The sequence below is a fragment of the Coturnix japonica genome, chromosome 8 (assembly GCF_054131305.1).
Source record: "Coturnix japonica strain WE chromosome 8, WE-NBRP24, whole genome shotgun sequence".
In the NCBI taxonomy this organism is placed as follows: Eukaryota; Metazoa; Chordata; class Aves; order Galliformes; family Phasianidae; genus Coturnix; species Coturnix japonica.
Window position 1 is genome coordinate 22,754,531 of NC_140670.1, and position 22,781 is coordinate 22,777,311.

A 22,781-nucleotide genomic window follows, 5' to 3' on the forward strand; every position below is an offset into this window, starting at 1 on the left:
AAATATCACTGGTGCCAAGTACATCACAAAGGCTGAACATGCTCTTCTTGCTTTATTGACAACGAGAGAGAGGCTGGATCTCCTTTTTCATCAGTGTTACACCAGGATAATGCTACTCATTTGGCTTCTACCAACGAATGTGAAAGGAGGAACACAAGTACTGCCACAGAGCTGACTGCCTTGTTATCGCATTAAGACATCCACAGCTAGTCAAGGATTTTGTGTAAGACCAAAATATGTTATATTACATCTATGAATTTGTTTGCCACTTGCAATCTACTTTAACTGAGGTGATTATATTAATAACAATACATTATTTTTGGTGCATCCTTTATTTTGGACTAATTTTGCTGCTGCTCTCAGCAAGAGTTCATGATAAAAACAATGATGTGTGCTTTAATCTATCTAAATATATAAAATACATACAAAGATGCAGTGACACAATTGGAAAGTTGCTTAATAAATGAGGAGCATCCTGACACAGAAAAGCCCAAGGACTGTTTCACATGGAAGAGAAGACTGGCTGTGCACAGGCATGTCTGTAATGGACTGAGTTAATCTCTTTAGTGGTATTTCTAATTCATGTATGTGACCTGGAGGGTTCCTCCTGCATCCCCATGGAGATTCAAAGCTTCCCATGCAGAAACCCTCTGAAGGAACCAGAAAAGTTTGCAGAGCAGCACTCTAACAGCTGGGGTGGGGCTGCAGAGCTGCAACTTTGTCCTGCAAAGCTGCCCCTTCAGATGTGATGGACTGAGTTGGGAAATCCCTTCCCTGCTACTCCTGGTGTGTAAAGGCTCCCCTTCACCATAGGACAGCAGACCCAAGCAAGCTTATCCTGTGGGATTCGTCCCACCGCAATATATCACCTTGAAGCTCAGGGCCTCTGCATGCAAGCAAGGCTTGGCTTCAATTCATCTAGCAGAGATTTCAGACAAGAGATTCTCGACTGTGAGAGAAAGCAGTGCCTGCAAAGCAGGGGGAGCTGCCAGAGCTCAGGGAGGAGTGCGGCCGGGGGAGCTGCAGACATGTCATCAGGCGAGACAGAAGCTGAAGGGAAAGTAAATCTTCCTGCTGTCCGCTTCTCAGAGTTTGCTGTCCAAAAGAGATGAGACAGCGACAAACTCTGAGTAATAGAGGTTAATCTGTATCCTCTGGAGCGTTTTAATACATCAGTTGAAATATTTCTGTATTTGTTGGCTTTAACTAACTCATGTTAGTTAAACATTGCAGGCGTTTATGTTCCCATGCTCCTTAATTCCTAAAACTCTCCGGTGGTGCGGAGAGGTTGCGGTGGAGATGTATGACATTTCAAACAAACAACTCAGATTATAATTTAATCACCAATGATTTGCCAGGCAGATTAAAAGCACAGAAATGTTTTAGCAAGAGTCTGTGCTCTCCAACCCAGCATCCACATGGTTTGCAGTCAGTAATGAGGACTGCTGCCTTTCTCAGCAACTGTTTTTCTTAACACCGCTATCAGATTCTGGGACAGTGTTTTCAAAGTAAACCTATGCCAAAACACTTTGCTACTGCTCTTTACACATACAGAAATTTGAGCCTTTAAAATATTCTCTTGAAATTCTCCTGATTTCACTCAACTGCCAGACTGATGTCTTCAGTTTGAGACACCCAACCAGGTGTGACCGAGAACCAGTGCTGGTTCCTTGGCTGTTACCAAGCTGGAGGAGGGAGCTCCCAAACATACTAACAGCAAGCAAAGACAGGACTGATATGGAGAGTGCAGGGTTAACACTCAGATCCATGATACTAGAAGTGCAAAAGTTTAACCATGTGCACCAGGGGATCTCCATTCCCTGAGCTCTGAGCCCCATGTGACACATACTAACAAAATTAGCTCTATATGCTATGCATCAGGAACACAAACTCAGGCACACACAGGCATACTACAGCTATACATTTTTCTCCTCCAGCACTCCAGCGATCATAAAAGCACAGCTGATCTCTTCCCCAAGCCAAATAAACAGATGAAGCCTTTTTTTTTTTTTTTTTTCCCTAAATCAGAAAATATTCTGTTCATTTCCTGACATAAATCGTTGCATTGTGGAACCCTTTCGAACATGAATCTGTCCTTTCTGAACAGAGGTCGAGCTTTTCAGCCATGTCAGAAAGGCACCCATTGTGGCAGCCCTGAGATTTTGAAATTCCTTGCCGGGGGCAAACGGGAGTTGGGGGGCAAGAAGGAAAACTGTCGACCTGGCTTTGAAAATGAATGTTTCTTGCTGGCTGGAAGCAGTCTCTACTTGCTGCTGCTGCTGAGGAGGGTAAGCCAATGTTGTGCAATCAGCTCCTTAAGGAAAGAAGACACTGCAAAAGAGAGTTTTGTCTTCCTGCCACTTTCCTGTTCTTTGCACGGTGTGGCTGTAGCACTGGCACAGACAACCAACACAGCTTCATATATTATCTGTTTCTGGTTAGGCTGCGGTGATGTTCTCAGTACGATAGAACACCAGCAGCCCAGTTTGGCCCACCAGGACCCAGCTGGAGGTCCTCACTTAGTGCTGCCTTCCAACAGCTTCTTTCAAGCCAACAAAACAAAAATCAATCCAAGTTCCCCTTTGGAAACTCCAAGTGCAGCACTGGAAACTCTTCCATATGTGCAGATGAGATCTTCCCTGCCCAGGAAACCCTAACTTGCACAGAAAAGCCATGGCTGGAAGGAGATGGCACTGCCTCCTCCCCAGCAATGCTTCACACACAAATCCATGAATTTATATCCCAGAGGGGATGTACATGAGCCTGAAGATAAGCTGACAGAGAACAGCTTGATCTCTGCCACCAGGTGTGAAGCAGGGAGCAGACAGCCCTGAGACAAACAACATCCCATGGTGTCCTCCCAGTACTTGAAGAGACCTTACAGGGAAGGCAACTGACTTTTTACATGGTCTAAGAGTGATAGAACAAATGGGAATGGCTTTAAACTGAAAGAGGAGAGATTTAGGTGAGATGTTAGGAAGAAATTCTTTACTCAGAGGGCAGTGAGGACCTGGCACAGTGTGAAGCTGCCCACAGAGGCTTTGGATGCTCCATCCCTGGAAGTGTTCAAGGCCAGGTGGAATGAAATCCTGGGCCTTGGTCTGGTCTCCTCCAACCTAAGCCATTCTATGATTCTATGTTCCCCATGGACCTTCCAGCCTCATGCAGACCCAGAGTACTCAAGGGGCAGCTTGCTTTTCTTTTGGGTGTATAAAGGGTATAGAAGGAATGGAGATGGGTTCAAGGCATCCCACCCATTCCCAAGTGATTGGGAAATGTCATGGATCTGTGTCCCAAGATTCCTCAGCAGTGAAGCTGATCATTTGGCTTCAGCACACATTTTCAGTATTTGGCTTGGGCTGATGAAATGCAGAATTAGCTCCTTCAATTTTTCACAATTACTTTTTGTTATGATGAAATTATTCTCCTGGAAGAAGACAGGGCTCTGGAATTGTACATTCAGCATTTCACCAGGCTGTGAGATAGCGAGCACGCTGATCTGACAGCAAAGCCAGGCCGCTCTGGCACCAGGGAGAGATGGCTCAATGCAACTTGGAAGCTGTGGGACACTGGGGCAATGAGCTAACTCCATGTGATCCTCCATTGCGAGGCTTTGGTGGCCTTGAAAAAGACAGCATGAGTGTTGAGAACAGGCTTCTTCCTGGAAAGAAGGATAAAAACAAGATCTTGCCTAAGAGTCACATCCTCATCTGGTTTTGCTTTACCCTGTTTATCCCCTAAGATTGCAAATTTCTTTGCAGGACAGGAAAATGTATTTACCTTAGCAAGAACTCTGGGTTGAGGTGCTCTTTGCCTCCTATAAACTGACCTTGGCTGTCCCCTGTGGGGAGGCCACATTTATCTCTGCCTTCCAATGACCAAACATGTGTCACTTTATTATAGTATTTATAGCATAAATGCTGAGTGATAAAAATGAGGCAATAAAAATTAATCACTTTCATGTGTAGCTTTTCGAGTCGCGCTCTTCACTTTGGGATTGTGCTATACAAATATACATGTGCATACGGTATATATTTAAAAGATGCAGCCAGTCTCAGTTTCAAATTAAGTACTAAATAGTAGAACCATAAATTCACATGTAGCTTACAAACTGGTCAGGCTAATGAGCTCTTACATATATCACACTGATCTGGCTAAGAGCTTAAGAAGATAGCATGGGTTTTGAATTTTTTTTTCATGTCTTCTGAGCAATTCCTTGTTTGAGGGTGGGCTGCTCATGTTCAATTAAGAAAGCTGTGTCCAACCTCTAGTTGGCAACCATATGATCCACTGAGGCTCCTAAACTGTGGCCCTAATGGCAATTCTAAGAGGCAGAGACCCTTCATAGTAGATTCCCTGTCCCTAGTGACACCCAAGGTCAGGCTGGATGGGGCACTGTGCACCTGATGGAGCTGTAGGTGTCCCTGTTCAGTGCAGGAGAGTTGAATCAGATGGCCTTTAAAGGTCCCTTCCAAATCAAGGGAGCTCCTGGAAGAAGAGCAAGGGAAGGAAGGGAATAGAATGTGCAAAGTGAGAGATCTCCAGGCTTCTATCTGAGGCCCAGATGTAAGTTGTTTGAAAAGGACACTGAATCACCACACTAGGAGGAATACTGGGAGCACACAGGTGCTGGAGGAGTAGAAAGGGAAACAAAAAATGTTTCCCTGGGGAACTGTATGGGGCTTCTTGATCTCCTTGAAAAAGTATGATTTGCCCTGAAATTGGATTAGCCTCCTTAGAGGAAAAGAATAAACAGATGAAGATCCTCAAGTAGAAAAGATGCAAGCGAGCAGGAATTGTGCTTGAAACCTTTAAAGCCACGACTGACCCACAGAGAGAAAATATTCTTCCTCCCTAAAATACCTGCAGAATTAACAAGCCACCAGTTTAAATCATAGAGAAGAACTGCATATGGCATGGATGAATCATGGTGCTCACTGGCATCATATGCTCTAATCACCAAAACTAGGCGAGGGTCCAAAGAGCAATGAGATAAATTCAGGAAGAAATAAATGGTGGCCATTGTGTTCCATGCTCTGGATGCTCTGACCCAAGAAGTCCCATAACTGCTGAATGCCAGAAGCAGGGAGGATACACAAGGGAAGCTCGCTCTGTGTTTTCTTTGTTTCTTGTATTGGCTTTGAGCCACTGCTGGAGACAAGAGGCCAGATGGGGCCCTGCTCTCACCTAATTGTGGCCTTATAATATATTCTCCTGTAAAAGATCAGACTGGATTAGGATAAATTACATCCAAATCATGCTGCATTACTCAGCACATTAAATTGTCCTTAATCACATACTTTGATGCTCTAGATTCCTGCTTAAATCTGCCCTCTGTGCATATTTCTGTGCCTGTTCTGTTGAAACCACTGCCGAATTTCAACTACACATAACAGGGCTATAATGAAAAGCCAATAAGGCTCTTTGATCAAGCTTTACTAGGACTCATCATGGGGACATCCTCTGCAGTGGCAAAATGGTTTCCTCATCCTGTCTCTTTCAGAAATGTTTTGAGGGCCTTTAAAAGCAATTTAATCCTGATTCATGTTAGCTAAGTGATTTTTACTGCACACGTGAATTACAAGAAAAGAGCCCTCGACTCCATTTTTTACACTGCTTAGGAAATCAGTTATAAATGCCGCAGTGCCTTCAGCCTCTCTGATTTCAGTGCAGCGGAAACCAGCAATATGGATAAATACTTCATCATTCCTAATTCTCCCATATGACTCATCCAGCACTTGACCAGAGGCAACCTAAAGAATTATTACTGTATTTTTTCTTTTGTAAATGGTATTGAACTTCCTGTCTAAGCTGTTTACCTTATTTCCAGAATACGAGCAGTGAAAGAAACATGCAATTCTTCAACAGCAAGCACAAGAAACTTGTTGATGCCTATCTAATAAAACTAAGCATGTATTCAATGACAGCGAGTCATCTCATCACAATTTCAGAGGTGAAAGGGACATACAAGTGGTGACCACACAAACTCCCAAAGGAAGCAGCAGAGCAACAGGAACCCAGAAGTTTGGTGGCCTGATCCAGCCAGCCAGCCCCAAGTACAGGTTCACACCAGGGGCAGATGGCAGCAGAAGGACAGAAACCATTGCAAAGTGCATGCAGGGCAGGCTACAGTGTATTGCCAGTGGTGGTAGGTGCTACAGTGCTGTTGCTGCTTTGCTTACAGCACAGCTAAGCAAAGAACTACCCCCAAACTGGTGAGTCCTTGAAGTAAAGGATCTCAAACTAAGACTAGAGAAGACTAGAGGGAATGGCCTCAAGTTGCACCAAGCGAAGTTCAGGCTTGATTTCAGGAAAAGAATTTTCTCAAAGAACGGTGAGGTGTTGGCACAGGAAGGCTGTAGAGTCACCATCCCTTGAGGTGTTCAAGATATGTAGAGATGTGGCACCTAAGGACATGGTTTAGTAGTGTGGTGGTGATGGGTTGATGGCTGGACTAGATATTCTTAGTGATCTTTCCTATCTTAATGATTCTGAGATTTCTTCAATTCCCCTGCAAGAGGCTGTAGATTGCTAGTGGATTGCCAGAAAAGCAGCAGAAAGGCAACAAAAAGGCAACAAAAAGGGAACAAAAAGGCAACAAAAAGACCAAAGTACTTTTTCTCCCATTTCTCCAGATCTTGGAGGAGCCCTGGGGAGCCACCAAGAGGGCAGAGCAGAAGAGCCCCCAGCTACTGTAGTCTCATGGCCACGCTTTGGATACAGGACCCTGCAGCCTCCTCTCAGACCTCCCACTTTGGCCCCCAGCTGTCCCAGACCTTAGGCCACCCCATGACATGCCCTGTATCTTGGTATCGCTGACAGGGATTCCCCACAGCCATCCCGGCACACAGCTGGCACCAGCCCACATGCTGGAGTCTCTTGCAGGGAATTCCGGCTGCCAATGGCATTTTTGAAATTTTAAAGGCTCTAAATGAACAGAGCAAGAAATGAGTTGCAAGCATTTCCAGACATGGCCCAGGCCCTGTGAGATCTCCAAGTTCCCAGTACAAAGGAGAGAGTGCCAGATGCTTGTTTTAAACAGTATTTTTGTTCCTTTCTGGTGCTGTTCTTATGGTGTCCAGCACTTCTGCTTACTCATTTGGCTTTTTAGTAATGTGCTGCTTGGACCTTTTGGTCTTGCTACTCCTGCTCCAAGGGAAGTGGAACCTGAAAGATTAAGACAGTAGTGTGCATAGACAGCAGATGGCTGTTGCATCTGTACTTACTTTGCACTGCTAAATACCCCATTGCCCTAGCTGGTTTTATATCCCCTTTTAGTGGTAGATCTCTCCTGATTTTTAAAAGTCATCTGCTGTACATATGGCCCTCAGAACTGTAAATAATTTTTCCAGGAGAGGCAAAAAACTTCCTACACATGTGGGAAGAGAAGAACAAGCCCACAGCTTGAACTCCACCTTCTTCATCTGGTGACTGTAGCCTTGCCTCCCTTCATTACCTTTCTTTCAGTTATATCAGCAAGATTAAAACAGCCATTTCCCAAATCTGCCGCAGCAGTATGTCCTCAGCTAGAAGTCTTGCGACATCAAATATCTTTCCAGGGTACTAAAATGTAGCTCCCTACAAGACACCAACTTCATATACCTTGGAATTGTTTTCTGCCTGTTCCTACAAGGCGGCGCGTGGAAATATCTTTCATGTCATTGTTTTTCTTAATTTACTTGTCAGAGACATAAATCACAGCATGTAAGATCTGCGAGTTCATGAACTCCAGGCATTTTTTCTAATCGGTGTCCTTTGAACTGAGCTTTTTCAGACACTGTAAGACTCCAAAACATATCTAGTACGTGCATCTCGTAAATTTGCTTGATTGGCAACTACTAAAACCAGACTTGTCTCCCCTGATTACCTACCAGCATTAGGCAGACTTACAACATATTCTGGGATTCGTACACTAAAACATGAAAGAAAAAAAGATGTCTTGATCTTGTCTTGCCTGGTATAGCTGTTCAGATTCATTAAAAGATTTTAAATTACCATTCACGGGCATGCCAGAAAAACAGAGACAACTTCCCAAAGATAAAACCTTTCCAAATCTGAGGTTACTTTCAAGGTAATTAACATAATTTATTTCATATATCCAATTTTGATAACAAGTCCCACTCTTTTCTGCCCTCTGGGAGATTACAGAGCTGAATTAGGAGATGTCTGCAAAGCAGCATCAGGACCATTTCCTAAATACCTTAACCTTGGGAGAATCAGACCTGAGTCCAGAGAAGGGCCACAAGGATGCTCAGAGAGCTGGAGCACCTCTCCTGTGAAGAAAGGTTGAGGAAGTTGAGCTTGTTTAGTTTGGAGAAGAGAAGGCTCCTGAGACCTCATTGCAGCCTTTCAGTTCTTGAAGCTTAAAAGCAGAAGGGGACCAACTGTACACGGGCAGAAAGTGATAGGACAAGGGGGAACAGCTGTAAACTAAAGAGGGAAGATTCAGGTTAGATGTTAGGAAGAAATTCTTTATTCAGAGGGAGGTGAAGTGCTGCCACTGCTGTCCAGAGAGCAGTGGGTGCCCCATCGCTGGAGGTGCCCAACGCCAGGTTGGATGGGGCTCTGGGCCCTGATCTGGAGGTTGTCAGGGAGGCTGGAACTCAATCTTTAAGGTCCCTTCCGACCTAAGCCATTCTATGATTCAAGGACTGAGCATCCTATGAGTGAATGGCAATGCCTTTTTTGGTACTGTGGGCATGAAATAATAAAAAAAAGACCTTGACTCCCAGACAGCATGAGAGTTTGTCTCAGTGTCAGTGCTTGCTTCGTTCTGAGAAGGAAACAAAGGAAAACAGTGCCGCTATTAAAAGGGCAAATCAAAAGATCATACTGACCTCAAATACAAGCCTATCAACTCACACAAAAACAGCCCTCATCATTCCAACTGGCTTTCTAAGGTGACCAGAATTTAATATTTAGTACTTCTGGAAAAAAATAAGGGAGGATCATTCCCTTACAGGCATTAAAAAGTGCATTGTGTGTTATGTAAATGGTGTCAAGGCACCCTGAGTACAGAAGAACATCACACACTATGAAACAGTGCAACCTTTGAACAGGGCACAAATTTTGCAGTCCAGTTTACATACAAATTTGGATGCTGTTCAGACCAGCTCACACAAAAGCAGCCAATTTCTCTTTGTTCCTTTTATGTAACTCCTTTCCAATTCTCAATCCAGACATTAACTTTTAATTCACCTTATACACCTCCAAAGAGGGTGTGTGTCTTTTGCTCTCAGTTCCCAGTACTGCCTCTGAATTCAGTGCTATTTTGAATAACTTCTCATTGCTGTAAATTAGCATGACATCCAAACTAGAATCCAGGCACATCAGCATGAGATGAAGTGGCAGTGATTACGAATCAGAACATGCAACTACGTTCCGTGGTCAATAATCTACTTATTAACAATTTCTTCCCCACTCATCCCCTGGGACAGAAGCTAATTCCTGCAATGGGGCAGTTCTGTGTTCCACCAACTGCCTCTCCAGCAGCAGCCATCCTGTCCTCCAGGATTTATACAGGGGTAAATGGTCAAACCCTGCTTGTCCTGCACTGTGGGGCAGAAGGGATCTGCCAGGTCACCTCTGAGGCATGTCCTTATCTAACTAGCAATATCATGTGCAACACCAAAAACTCAGCTCTTTATTTCATGCAGCTAAAATAAAAATCCTTCAAGCTCTGCAATGCATCCCATCCATTAGCAGAGCCTGGGGAGCTGTGCTGAGACCTAGCTCACAATTAGATAAAAGCTTTTCCTTTTAAATCACTGTCCAGAAGAAATCAAGGCTCTGGAACAGTGAACTCCACATACATAAGAGGTCAGACACATCCCTGATGCTAGTTATTTATGTGCCGTTGTTTTACAGTGAAGGTGTTTTGGTAGGTAATGACTTGCTTCATTTCTATGCCATGATAATTACACTGAGATACTTCTCTCAGTAAAGACACAGAAAAGACAAAGTGCTCCAGTTTTACCAAAGAAGAAAAACTTCAAAAACAATGTTGTGAAAATATTAGTGTAGAGCCCTGTGTGTACCAAAACAGCCCTGGGAGGGTGATAGGGAAGGGAAGGGAAGGGAAGGGAAGGGAAGGGAAGGGAAGGGAAGGGAAGGGAAGGGAAGGGAAGGGAAGGGAAGGGAAGGGAAGGGAAGGGAAGGGAAGGGAAGGGAAGGGAAGGGAAGGGAAGGGAAGGGAAGGGAAGGGAAGGGAAGGGAAGGGAAGGGAAGGGAAGGGAAGAAGCATTTGGGGCCACTTCTTTGCCCTCATGGTCTAAAGTCCAACTCATCAAAAGGCAGCTGGGCAATGACTCACCGAATCATAGAATGGCTTAGGTTGGAGGGGACTTTAAAGATCATGTAGTTCCAACGCTCTGCCATGGGCTGGGTGCCACACACCAGATCAGGCTGCTCAGGATCCCAACCAGCCTGGCCTTGAATGTCACCAGGGATGGGGCGTCTACAACCCCTCTGGGCAGCAGTGCCAGGCCAGGACCTCAACACCCTCTGAGTTAAAAAAAAAATCTTCCTAACATGTAACCTAATGGAGCACCTGGCCTAGGTTTCCATTTCTTGGTCTCTCACCAATTCTGATTCAGCTGGGTGACCTTCATCTTATGCCATATTGGGAATTTAAAAATACACCGCACCTCAGAAAAATATGTCAGTGCTCAGGAATAGGAAAAGCAGGTTGTGGGTGGGTGGGAGTAACCTCACAGTATATTCATATAAAATTCTGAGTGACAGTCCTAAATTCCACTCTTAGGAAAGCAGATTTTTCAGCACTTCAGATACTAAACGCAGTTATTATCATAGGCTGGAAGCAGAACCATTTTAAGAGAGAGGGGTCACTTTCAATTCAGTTTTTAGGATAAAGATTTTATTTTTTTTTTTGTGGGTTTTATAGACGTAATTATTTTACGCTTAATCCCAGGTTTTCACTGGTAATGTCATGCCCAATTTAGAAGATACAAGCATTGAGTGACTTGGAGTGGGGATATACTCAAACAAAGGAAAAGAAACCGCTTACAATTTATGACACGCTTTGATAGCCGCGACTTAAAAATGCCATTGATTCATTCCAGCAAATGTTACAATAACAAGCGCAAGACTAATGACCTGATGCCTTGTCAGAGATGTTCACAGGTCAGATAAAATGACCACGTTCTATCGGTAGGATCCAGCCTTTCAAAGACAGCCCTGTTTGAGCTTCTCCCAGGCTTTGATCCCCGCAAGCCGTACGTTAGCACCATCCTCCCAAAAGCCGGCCTCATACTGAGGGGTTTCTGCCGACACACTTTCTGAAATCCTTTTGGGCTGCCCTACCTTCTGTCCGCCTCCATCCTGCACACCCGAGCTGTTTCCTGCTTTACAAAGAAGCAGCGAGAGAAGGGAAGAAAACCTTCAGCCCACATCGGGGCTTGCCAAGCAGCTGGTGAAGAATAGCCCTAGAAAAACTGATTCTTAAACAACCGTGAGGAAGATTCGTCAATTTAAGAGGAGTGGGGTGAGATCATCCACTGCCTCCTGTTGTCTTTTGGCTGAAAGCAGCCAACGGACAGCTGGATTGCCCCGGATCCTGCACTTAAACACATTTGCGGAAATATTTGTGTTTCATCATCATGTTGCATTTTTCTCCTCATCTCAAAGCCCTTCCCTCAGCACACTCCAGGGTTTCCAAGCCTGTATCACATCCCTTCACACCTGCTGCAGTCTGTTCACATTTAACATTGAACAGAGCGTGTGAGCAGTAACAAATACTTCTCTCACTGTATTTAGTGTCTCCTTTGCTCAGCAAAGTTCTCTGTTTTTTCAGAATTCCCCGTTACTTAAAATTATTGGCAATCCAGTCTGGAGAAATGAAGCTCAATAGGTGCTCTGAGGGTGTGATCCCAGGAGCTCAGCAGCATGGAGCACATTGCACCAACACAATCAGGCAATGTACAACAAATTACAGTTGGGTGACACCAGCAAGATCTCAGCAGCACCTGCACACCTTGGTCACTTCATTTGCTCTGGACAAGGCTGTATTTCTCTGGGAACAGAGGCACTTGTCCCTCCACCTCCACACTACCAACTCATGCTACCCATATGGTCTGCACAGAGATGGTGCAAGCAGCCCTATGTGATGGGAAGGGAACTGCTGCAGTTCCTTAAAATAACCTGAAAGACAAATGAGGTTTTGCTGGGACTCTACCACCTGTCTTTACATGGGCATTGCCAAAATTCCCCCACTGGGCACTGAAGAACAGCAGCAGCAGCAGCAGCTCCTGTTCCAGCCCCTGGGACACATTGCAATCATATTTTGGGCTTTGGCAGTTTCACTCTTCATTGTTTGACACTTCTCCCCAAGAAAGATAGAGACATACACAGTGTGCATCGGCATGTGGATATTAGCTACGTGCTGGGAGGCAGCTCCACTGGGGTGACCAGCAGACACAGCCTTACCAAGGCCCACATGCTTGCTGGCTCCTGGTTGCCATTCCTGCCCAAGCTCCCCAGCTGCGCCTGCCTCTGCATTCTCAGCTGTTCAACAACCGGAGACAAACACGTGTCCCCTCCTGGCAATGGATTCTGTGGTACACAGGCTGCTCAGCAGCGTGTGGCTGACTCCTGTAATGGGGCCTGCATGAATCAACAAGCATGGGGGACACGCTCAATCCCTGGGCCCTGGCAAAAGTCAGTTTTGTGCCACGTTTGCTGACCTCTGCTCTCTGCCCACTGAGTCCCATTGTGGCTCATTTGGCCCTGGTTCCTGCTCCATTCCAGGCTCCTTTCCTTGATGCACTACCACACACCTCCTCATCTCCCTGTGTGTGAGTCACTCTGGATTGCCAGACCTACAGAGGGGCAGGGGCTGGTGATATCTCCACTGAGCACTCATAGCCTGGCTGGCCATGGTTCCCAGTCCAGGGATCATTTTTCAGGCAGGTTGTGGCTCATCACCTAGGCCTGGCGGCACCTAGCCATTGTGGGACAGGGCTCAGACACATCATCATCTCTTGCATCCTTTCCCCTTTCCAAATAGAGTCAGTCACAACACAGATGGACTTGAGCCAGGCCCACAGGGACATCAAGCTTGGGCCCAAGCCCAGACACCGAGGCTCTGCTTTGTCTCTGTCTCAGAATGAAGCACGGCAAAAAGCAACTCTTGGGACACCGCAGTGACCCATTCAAATTAACAGGGTTAAATCATGCTAGTGCAAGCCACCGACTTCAAAAGATTTACACAAGGGAAGAATCTGAAGCCATTATTTTTCTTCTTTGTGCCTTTCAGGAAGATGATCTACTTTCCAGACCACGGTGCTCACCTTACACTTTGGTCAGCCAGCCTTGCTAACAACCTTCTCACCGGTCTTTTATTTCATGGGCTCCTCTTCCAACCAAACAGCTCCAAGAGCTGCTCCCCAGCCTTGCTTTTCCCTGCACCGAACAGCCCTCGTGTACTTCTGACTGGCCTAATCTATTTTCTCTATCAGGTGCATGTAAATACAAAGAGGAAAAAAAAAGAACAAAAGTAAAGTGTCTTTAGAGAATCAAGGAGGTTTACAGACACACATTTCTCCTGTACTTGAGGATGCAGCTAAAAAGTGCAGGCACATGTGCAACAAGGGGTATCCTGTACCTCTGAAAACTATCGCACATGAGACTTGAGCATGATTGATGTATGTATGTCCCATATACTTTGCTGTAATTGGAAGCACTTGTAGTTAAGGCAGTGTAGGAGACCAATGAGACAGGCAGAGAAAATCTCATATGTAAAAGATATAAGCTCCCAGCTATGCTGTGATCTGCAAGCCAGTCCTGCTCCTGAGATGGCTCATTCAATAAGAACGCCAAGGAAGATGGCCTTCACCCTTTTCAGCAAAAAGCTCAATAACCTTATAAAACATAAATCAAGACTGTAAAAATTGGCAGATGATTTGATAGGAAGAAGTAGCCTTTTGGGGACTGCTTTGTGCCTGCCAAATTCACCCAGACACAGATCCACATATGGATTTCTAACCTCTCCAGGTTTCAGTGGTGATTACAGCAGAGACTGCGGTATGAACCATGCTAGACACATTATTTTAGGGGAGCTGATTCATTAGAAGTAGACAATGAAAAGCTCAGGGGTTATTTGGTCCCACCTCCATAGTTCCCAGGTATTCAGCTCTGGGGGTTTTGGCACAGGAAAAGCAGACTTGAAATTCAGATCCTGAACTGGTTTCAAACTTTGCTGAAAGCGTGGAGGTGTGCAGGTCTGGGATTTAGACTACTAGCTCCCTAAAGAGGCAGCAAACTTCTTGGGGTGAGGCGGTGAAGGATGGAAAGAACCGGTGTTATTTCGCTTTGCTCTGAATGCAACTCAACCATCTGTGCAGTCACTGCACTGTGGAGCCTTGAAGGAGCTACAGAACAGTCTGACTGCAGCCAGTGGCTGAGCAGCAGGTCCTGCCAGGCTGACACATCCTGCTGGTACTGCTCAGACCTCGGGGAGAAATGCCACCTGACAGCTGCTTTCCATCTGCAATGCTTCAGCCCCATCATGTCTCTGCTAGAGCCTTTCACTGCCATGGTCAGACATACACCAACAATGCCTCAGAATGAGTAACAGGCTAAATGCAAAAGTGCAGAGCGATCGGGAGCTGAACAAAGCTGCTTGTAAATGTACAAGTGGCATGATTCCATCATAAACAACCCGTTATCACGCTGCATTCCGTGAGATAGCAGCAGGCAGCGTGCAATGCTCTGTGCTCCCTCTGCTGGTTGCAGTCACAGCATTCAGCATCATCCAGGTGCTCTGGGATGCTTCGTGCTCTGCTGGAGGTGCCATGAATCCCTCTGTGAGCTGTGCCAACATCTGTGCAGGCATCGCCTGTGAAGTAAGACCTGCTCTGCCAGGATTTATGCAGGTAAGGAATAAAGGTGACAGCCCTGTGTGAAAGATGAGGCATGGCACAGAGCTGCAAAGGAGCAACCTCCAGCTGGAACCAAGAAGCCCCTGCTGCTGCCTCCATGAAATGCAATCCATCACAGTGCACCAGGCACACAGAGGACATGCTGGGCTGGGGAGGGGAACTGCTCCAGAAACAAAAACACAGTTCTGTTACAGGCACCACTTGCCTAGGTATTAGGAAATAGGTATTTCCAAAGCGTAATTTTGATGGCATTACTCTATCACCAGCAATACTTCAGAAATTCAGAATCAGAAAGCTCAAAATTGCTGTTACCCATCAGCCACAGGCACCCCAACAGCAGCTGATCTGAGAGCTACAGTACAGTGAGCCATGCACAGACACAGAGCAGCTCACAAAGAGCAGTAACATCGATTCATTCTCTGCAGCAGAGAGAAAACCTAAATTCAGGACTTCGAGCACCCTCCTCCCTTTCACCCCACAGGCCCTGTGCACATGCAGCCCCATCCAGCAAGGTTCCTGCTGAACCCTGCCCACTGACGGCACCAGTGGGCCCAGGGCAGCTGGCACCTCCATCAAACAGCTTCCTGCTGAGTAAATCTTGAAGGCTAACAAGCTTTAAAAGTCTACCTGCAGACTTATTTTTCCTGTGTCACTTTTGATATAATGGGGGCAAAGCAGCCCACATATCTTTTACAGCATCAGGCAATTTAATTTCTTGCTTCTCTGCTGATCTCTAAGTAGACACAGCCCTTTTGATGTCTTGGTCCATGTTTTAAAAGGATGTGGCAATCACAGCAGCTTAGAAATGTGCATACAATTAGTAATGCTAATACAATTAACAGTGAAAGGCTTACACTTGGATCACAAACACAGCTCTTTTCCAACCCAAGCCTTGCTCACAGGCTTCCAAGTAAATAGGTCAGATAGCAATACATGACTTCAGATAAAGAAAACTTATGTTTCAGACTCGGAGAATGCTTCAGAAAGCAGGGACTTGGCACTACCAGACAGATTAAAGATGTGATCACATTTCATACAGGGTAACTTGAGGCAAGGCTGGCCCGTGGACGCAGAGATTTGGAGCCATGGGTGGTTCTCACCCTGTGCTGGATGCAGCTCCAGAACCAGAGCCTGTCCCGCATGCAAGGCACACACACGCTCATAGCAAAGGATGAAAAATTCATGATGGAGTTTATTGCAAAACGCCCACTGAGGATCAAAGCTGCCGGCCCAGCCAGCCCCACATGCTGCCTTTTTGAATCTTCTAACATGGGAAAACACATCAAAAGCCTTGAAAGGAAAAAGGCAGGGAGCAGCACCTTAAGCAGACAGCCGCGATTGTGAAGGAAAGGGGTTTGTCAGCACTCTGCAAATACCATGGGCACAAAACCAGCTGGTTTCCCAGAAGACAGAAAAGCCCACTTGGCCAAACCCAGAAACAATCACAGGCACATCCCAGGACAGGCTGGCACTGCAACAAGGGCAGCCCGTGCTACCGCCGGCAGAGGAGCTGGGAATGCTCAGCACTTCTGGGAACCAACCCGTTGATAAAAACAAAATGGATTCAAGTAACTGGGCTGAGTTTGGAGCCACTTCTCAGGAACTTCAAAGACATTTGCCTTCCCAGACCTAGGAGACCAAAAGCATCTGGCTGAAACCAGCCCATGGCACAACCTGGCTCAGTGTTTCCATCACTGGAAGCTGCTCCCACATCCTCCTCTTTCCAGGTCCCAGCCACCTGCTCATGGGACAGCAGTACCTTACCTGGGCTGTGAGCTCTGGCTCCTCTGTTGCCAGGAGGCAGTGCTGTGGGTAGGCACCTGCTGCCCAGTGGGGATGGGAGCTGCTCCAGGCGCTGCCGAGCAGCACGAGGTGGTGGGAAGGGCAGTGACCCCAGGACTCCCAGCAGCAGCTGGACACGGCTCCGAAACCTCAAAAGCTGTTCAGGCTTTCAGTTCATAGTCGCAAATGTGTTTTTCCTCTTCAGATTGTTTTACCAGCAGTTCATAACTCTGTGGCTTGTGAACTGCCCGGCTCTGGGTCGGATGGTCTCGCACAACTGCAGAAGTCACACGATTCAGTCAGGCTAAAGAGGCCCAAACCCCACTACCCTTCCCCTGGGAGCTCTCATTCTTTCCTTTACTTGACCACTTAAATCTTCATTCTGCAACACTTGCAGCCTTGCAGTGAGCTTTCTATTTTACCCGCAAATGAAGAGCAATTTTCCTTCAGAGCAGCATTTGGAGGGATTTAATCGGAAATTTGTCCCTGTTCCATCATTTTTCAAAGGCTTTACAGTTCCAGTCTGCTCCTCACTCTGGTTAAAGGGAGCAACTTGGAGAGCTGTTTGTCTGGAAGGGTCTGGCAGAGATCAGCTCAGCACAGTGAAAAGGGATCAACTGCTGATGGCCTGATTCCCATAAGGACAGTGTGAGAGCTGCAAACACCACACTGCTGGGGTTGGATGGATGGATGGATGGATGGATGGATGGATGGATGGATGGATGGACGGACTGGCAGTAGATGGATGGAGGAACAGACAGCAGATGGATGGATGGATGATGGATGGATAACAGACGGATGGATAGATGACGGATGGATGGGAATCATACAGGACAAGTGAGTGCAGTCCTGCCACATAGGGAAGAGCTGTGCTTGAGAAGTCGGGTGAGAAATATCTCCTCTGAGATTTGCTGAGGAACATCAATGTGAATAAGAAGCAGCCCAGGAGAGCCTCAGCAGATGTGGGGTGGAGTTTAATCCTTGCTGGGTCAACCAAGCAGGCCAAAAAGAGGATTAATATAGAGTTAGTGTGTCAGGCTGCACATGCAACACACTGGCAATACTACTTGGATGAAAGCAAATACCCAAATTAGGTGCTGACAACTCCCCTAACAGGATCACGCATGAAATCTGGCTGAGGGAAGAGCTGTCTCAATGATTTCACAACCAAAAATCCAAGAAAGCCAGTGACACCTTCCACTCTGAAGCTCACCAGAGTGCCACAGTACAGCCAGTGCTGGGGATGGGAAAGGTTTCCTTTTCCATGTCAGCTCTATAGCATCGCACGGATGGAGCAAGGATAGTCTTGTGATCAGCACACTCCCCAGGCCTGGGGAGAAGATTCAGTCCAGCACTGACTGCTGAAGAGACAATCAGATCCTCTTCAGTCTCTTCCATATGCTTACAAATGTCTGATCCAGGTGTGGTTCTGGAGTTGTTAGTATTAATGTCCAAGACTGTAAGTCTGCTTCCTCACTGTTGCCTTCTCAAGTCTTAGATGCAAAGTTATCAAATACCAAAAAAACAAAAACAAACAAACAACAAAAAAAAAAACCAACAAAAAAATCCACCCAAAAAATGAAAAAGTCTATCATAAGTCAGATGGAAAAAGATAGAGCTATAACACCTAATAAGAAGCCAGGTGGAAAAGCTATTTCATATCTGTTCATAGCAACATGCCACAGCTTTCCCACTGCTGTCTGGAGGAATTCCTGCTCTCTGGGAGAACGGAGCCAAGAGCAAGCCAGCATCACCAGATGAGCATGGCAAGGGTTTGAAGCATGGCATATCCATGGCACATGATGTGCAGAATGCACACCAACACATGCCCAACATGCACATACCAAAGGCTCTAACTCCAACTCAGTGCCTTCTGCTGCACAGAAGCAGTGCATGCAAAGCACCATCACCCCACAGTGTGGCAGCAGCTGCCTGTAAAGCTCATAATCCAGAGCTTCCTTGTGCATGTCTGTACTCCAAAAGAGTGGTTGGGCACAGTCACTGCCCCTGAAGGTGTTCAAGAAACGTGAAGATGTAGAACAGAGGGACATGGTTTAGTGGGTAATATTGATACTAGATGAACAGCCAAACTGAATTATCTTAGAGGTCTTTTTCCAACCTTAATGATTCTACAATTCTATGACTGTACAGCAAAGGAATGCCCCGACAGACTGGTCATTTTAAACAATGCAACAAAAGCAGCTTTGCTAAAGGTAGGAGAGTTCTGCAAAAATCACCGAGTGCAAACCTTAAAAGTCATCTTGTGTTTTTCTTTTGGCCAGACTGATCTGTAGTCATCTGTGAAATTTTAGCATTGACACTCATTTTAAAACCTAAAGCCAGATAGAATGACAGTGAGCTGCAGCTGTGCTAGCAACGCTGTACACAGGTACAAGTATATATACAAGCACACAGAAGGGAACAAAATATTATGGGGTAGATGAAGACGAGTAAGCTCTGCATGGAGCCCAATGAGCTCCCTGCTCAGCCTCCCCAACCCTGCAGCAGTGGGGCTGCTCTATAGGCACCAGGTGCTGACTTGCCTCTGCATCTCACGCAGCTTGGGCAGCGTTTCCCTCCGTGCTGCCAGCCCACAGCATGCTCAGGTATCTGCAGGCAAAGCTGGCACGGGGTCAAGGCTCTTGTTTCAGGGGCAGGAAAAGTGGGACGGGCTCCTCTTTGGCTGCCCCCACCAGGGCTGTTTGCTTGTGATAAGATCCAGCCCCAGCTCTCAGCTCCATTGCAGGAAGTTTGTTCCCATCGCCTCATTTCCCACCTTCCTCCCCTCTCCCTGCAGGCTGGGAAGGTCACAGCACAGGAAGGAGGCACTGAGGAGCTGCCACCCTCTTCCCAGTGGCCCCAGTGCCTGCGGTAGGACCCCAGCACAGCGCTTCAAGGAGCAAAGCCTTAAGGGACAAACTCCAGCAGTGATTAGAAGAAGACAGAAATTAGTGGTTGAGGATGAACCTTTTCAAACAGTAATAAAAGAATAAATCATAGTCTCATAGAATCATAAAGACTGGAAAGGACCGCTAAGCTCATCTTGATCACCTCCAGGGATGCAGCACCCACAGCTCTGGGCAGCAGCACCAGCACCTCACCTCCTTCTGAGTGATAAATTCCACCTAACATCTCACCTAAATCTCCCCTCTTTTAGTCTAAAACCATTCCCCATTGTCCTATCACTATCACACCTGGTAAAAAGTCAGTCCACCATCTGTTCATACGATCCTCTAACGTTTTGGAAGGCCACAATGAGGTCTCCCCAGAGCCTTCTTTTTAAACTCTTTGCCCATTGCCACCATTACCACACCCCTCCAGAAGAACAGGAAGGGTCACCCTCACATCTGGGAGGTGGAAGCAGCTCTCTGGCTGTTAGTGTCAGCACCTGATGCTTTCTGTGAGCTGTACACAGGTTCAAGCTCTTCTCAAAGGTCAGAGCAGTGGCAACACCCAAAGCGCAGTGGCAGGGGACAGAGTAAGCCCTGTACTGTTCACAGAGCTGCATATACCTCCAAAAACCTAAGCCAAGACAAAGTGAACCCTTTGGCATTACAAATGCTACAGCCCATTGCAGAGTGCTGGTGCTGCCCAATGTTTACATTTCTCCTCCCAATGTCTCTGTTTGACCCAAGGGATGTCAATAGCCTCAAGGTCAAAGAGAGGAGAGTGCAGCAAAAGGGATTTCTTCCTTAAATGACCTTCTACTAAATGCATTATGTTTTACAGGCCATAGGAAAAACCTCCATCTGGAGAAAACCATCGTAGAAGGTGCTGTCAGCCCAGCAGATGCCCTTTTCCTCCCCCTGCTTATCTTGGATGATAGAACACCACAGTATCTTTCAATGTCCCCACGTTCCTGAGGAGCTGGGCCTAAAACTTGAATACTTCCATCCCCAAAAGGCTTGCAGTAGGTGCTGTCATGCATTCTTCACATGTGCAGCATCCAGCACTGGGCTCTGAGCAGGAGAATTCTCTGAACACTGTAATAGGTTTCACTCCTATCATAGCACAGCAGTAACCCACAGTTTAACCCTTAGTCTGAAGCGATAGGGAAGGAAGAGAAAAACATCCATTTTTATAGCCATGAGCAATCCAGCTCTGCTTTTAAATGCACATTTTCTTCCCTTCTTTTTTAGCTGTTTTCCCCCAAGTGAAACATTTGGGCTGATAAAGAGAGAACATCCAGATTCTATTCCCAATAAAAAACAAGCTCGCTCTCAGCAGTGTCTGAGTGTGTAGCAAACTAAGAAATGAACAATGACCAGCACAGACTTTGCAGTGTCAGATTCCTGCTGCTTCTGCACTGACCCCTCCCTCCCAGCTCTATCCCCTTCTGCCTTCTCCTTCCCCCTCCTGTGTCTCTGTGAAGCCTCTGCTATTTCAGCACGCCCCCAGCAGTTATACATTATTGATGCTATATGTTACATCGAGCCTAATGGCCGACCCAACTGGGGGCCTGCTTATCTGTGGCAGAAACTCAAAACTGATTGTTTCTGCCCTGAAACTCACTATCTGAGTATCCAGATGTGCAGGGAAGAGGGAGCAGAATGCCCAAATGGAACAAACTCAGTGCTGGCAGAGAGCACAGCAGTAAGGCTGTGTTCTTCTGGGGTGAGAGTGATTAGTGGTAAAAAGTGAAGGGACAGTGCTAGGAGATACAGGAGGAAGAGGATGCCATGCAAAGGAAAGCCAATGACTGAATGGCAGGAAGTTCCCTGAAGGTTCCAAGGTCTTGGCCCGGCTGCTTTTACAGCTGTTAGCACCAGCTACAGCCTGGCTGGCTTTCCCTTTCTCTTTCCTTGGGCCATCTGGGACAGAAGAGAGCAAGGACACCGAGCCGTGGGTCCATGGCACTCTCCCAGCAGCACACCCACTCCTTACACACTGCAGTGGCTGTGAATGGCTCTCAAAGGAAGGCAGCTGAGGCTCCTTCTCAATTCTACCCCTGTGACCTCAGATCAAGCAGCACTGAACAGCCAACCAAACAGAACTGAAGCCAACAACCCCAGAAAGCTGAACCCAGAAACTCATCTCAAGCGCAGCAATGGCTGCCCCAGTTCTAACGATCCCCTTGAAGGCTCTTCTGCATCTCAGCTAAGCACAGTAATACTGCGTTACATTTATTCAGACCATATGTAATACACACAAGAGCCCATAAAAGCTTAAACAGCACAATAAACATTTAGAAAAGTGCAGTGACCAGATTTACGGGGCTTGGATACCTGCCAGCATGACCCACCAGAATCAGATCCTGACGTTTTGTGTAAGCACAAGATGTACACACAACACACACAAGCACACATCAGTGTGCTGTTATCCCCTAAGAAAGATAAGTAGCCCCCAAAGCCCATCTCCAGCACTGGAATCTCACGGTCTTCCACTGTTACTGAGTGGGATTAGTTTAAATCAAGGCCATAAAGAAGGTCTTGGCAAGGAGCAGTTGACGTAGCATGACAAAACTTCATCCCAGAACACACAGTAAAATTGAGAAAGAGGGAAAGACGAAAAGATTTAGACACTTAATTTCCATTAAAGGGAAGACGAGCCTTTCTGCAGAAAGAGGGCTTTGCTTTGCCAAATTCTATGCTAATTCTCCTCCACAGGGATGATGCGATACCTCCTGTGCCACCTACCAGGCTGGAGGAGAAGGGATGATGGCTCAGCAGAAGGGAAGAGGTGTGAAGTGATGACGGATCTTAAGGGCTATAAACCAATAGCATTTGTCCCAAGAATCCCAAAGCATCTTGAGAGAGAGGGAGAGCAGAGCTGGAATGTAAAAGCTCCTCTAATTTCCAGTGAAACAGTTGAAAGAATTTTAATTTACTGATATGTTGGGTGTTTTTGGACTCATTTTCTTCTACATATAATTACATTTAAAGCTAAACACAGTATTCTGCACACTTAGAGTTTCTGTCAGCTCGTGGAGACTCTGCACAAGCAGGAGTTCATAGAACTACAGAAGTTAACACAGATGTGAGTGTCCCGTGCTCAGGACAGAAGTCCTGGCTCTGTGTCTCGTGCAATAAAATGCAGCTGGGGCACAACCTCAGCCTTACAGCAAAAGGAAAGAGATAAAAGAACGGCGATACTGCTTTAGAG

The 22,781-nt window shown here is 46.4% G+C and overlaps 1 protein-coding gene across 10 annotated transcripts in view; it reads right to left on the reverse strand.

Moving 5' to 3' along the window:
• SH3PXD2A (SH3 and PX domains 2A) overlaps positions 1–22,781 on the reverse strand; it is a 214,801-nt gene that overhangs the window by 81,365 nt on the left and 110,655 nt on the right. The window contains exon 1 of one of the 10 annotated variants that reach the window (XM_085555253.1): positions 11,323–11,532. The exons of 8 other annotated variants lie outside the window; for them this stretch is intronic. In XM_085555253.1, the coding sequence (XP_085411379.1) occupies positions 11,323–11,411 (89 nt within the window). In that variant the 5' untranslated portion in view covers positions 11,412–11,532. Of the gene's footprint in view, positions 1–11,322; positions 11,533–22,781 lie in introns of those variants that run through there. One more of the 10 variants, XM_085555251.1, reaches the window with a different exon arrangement.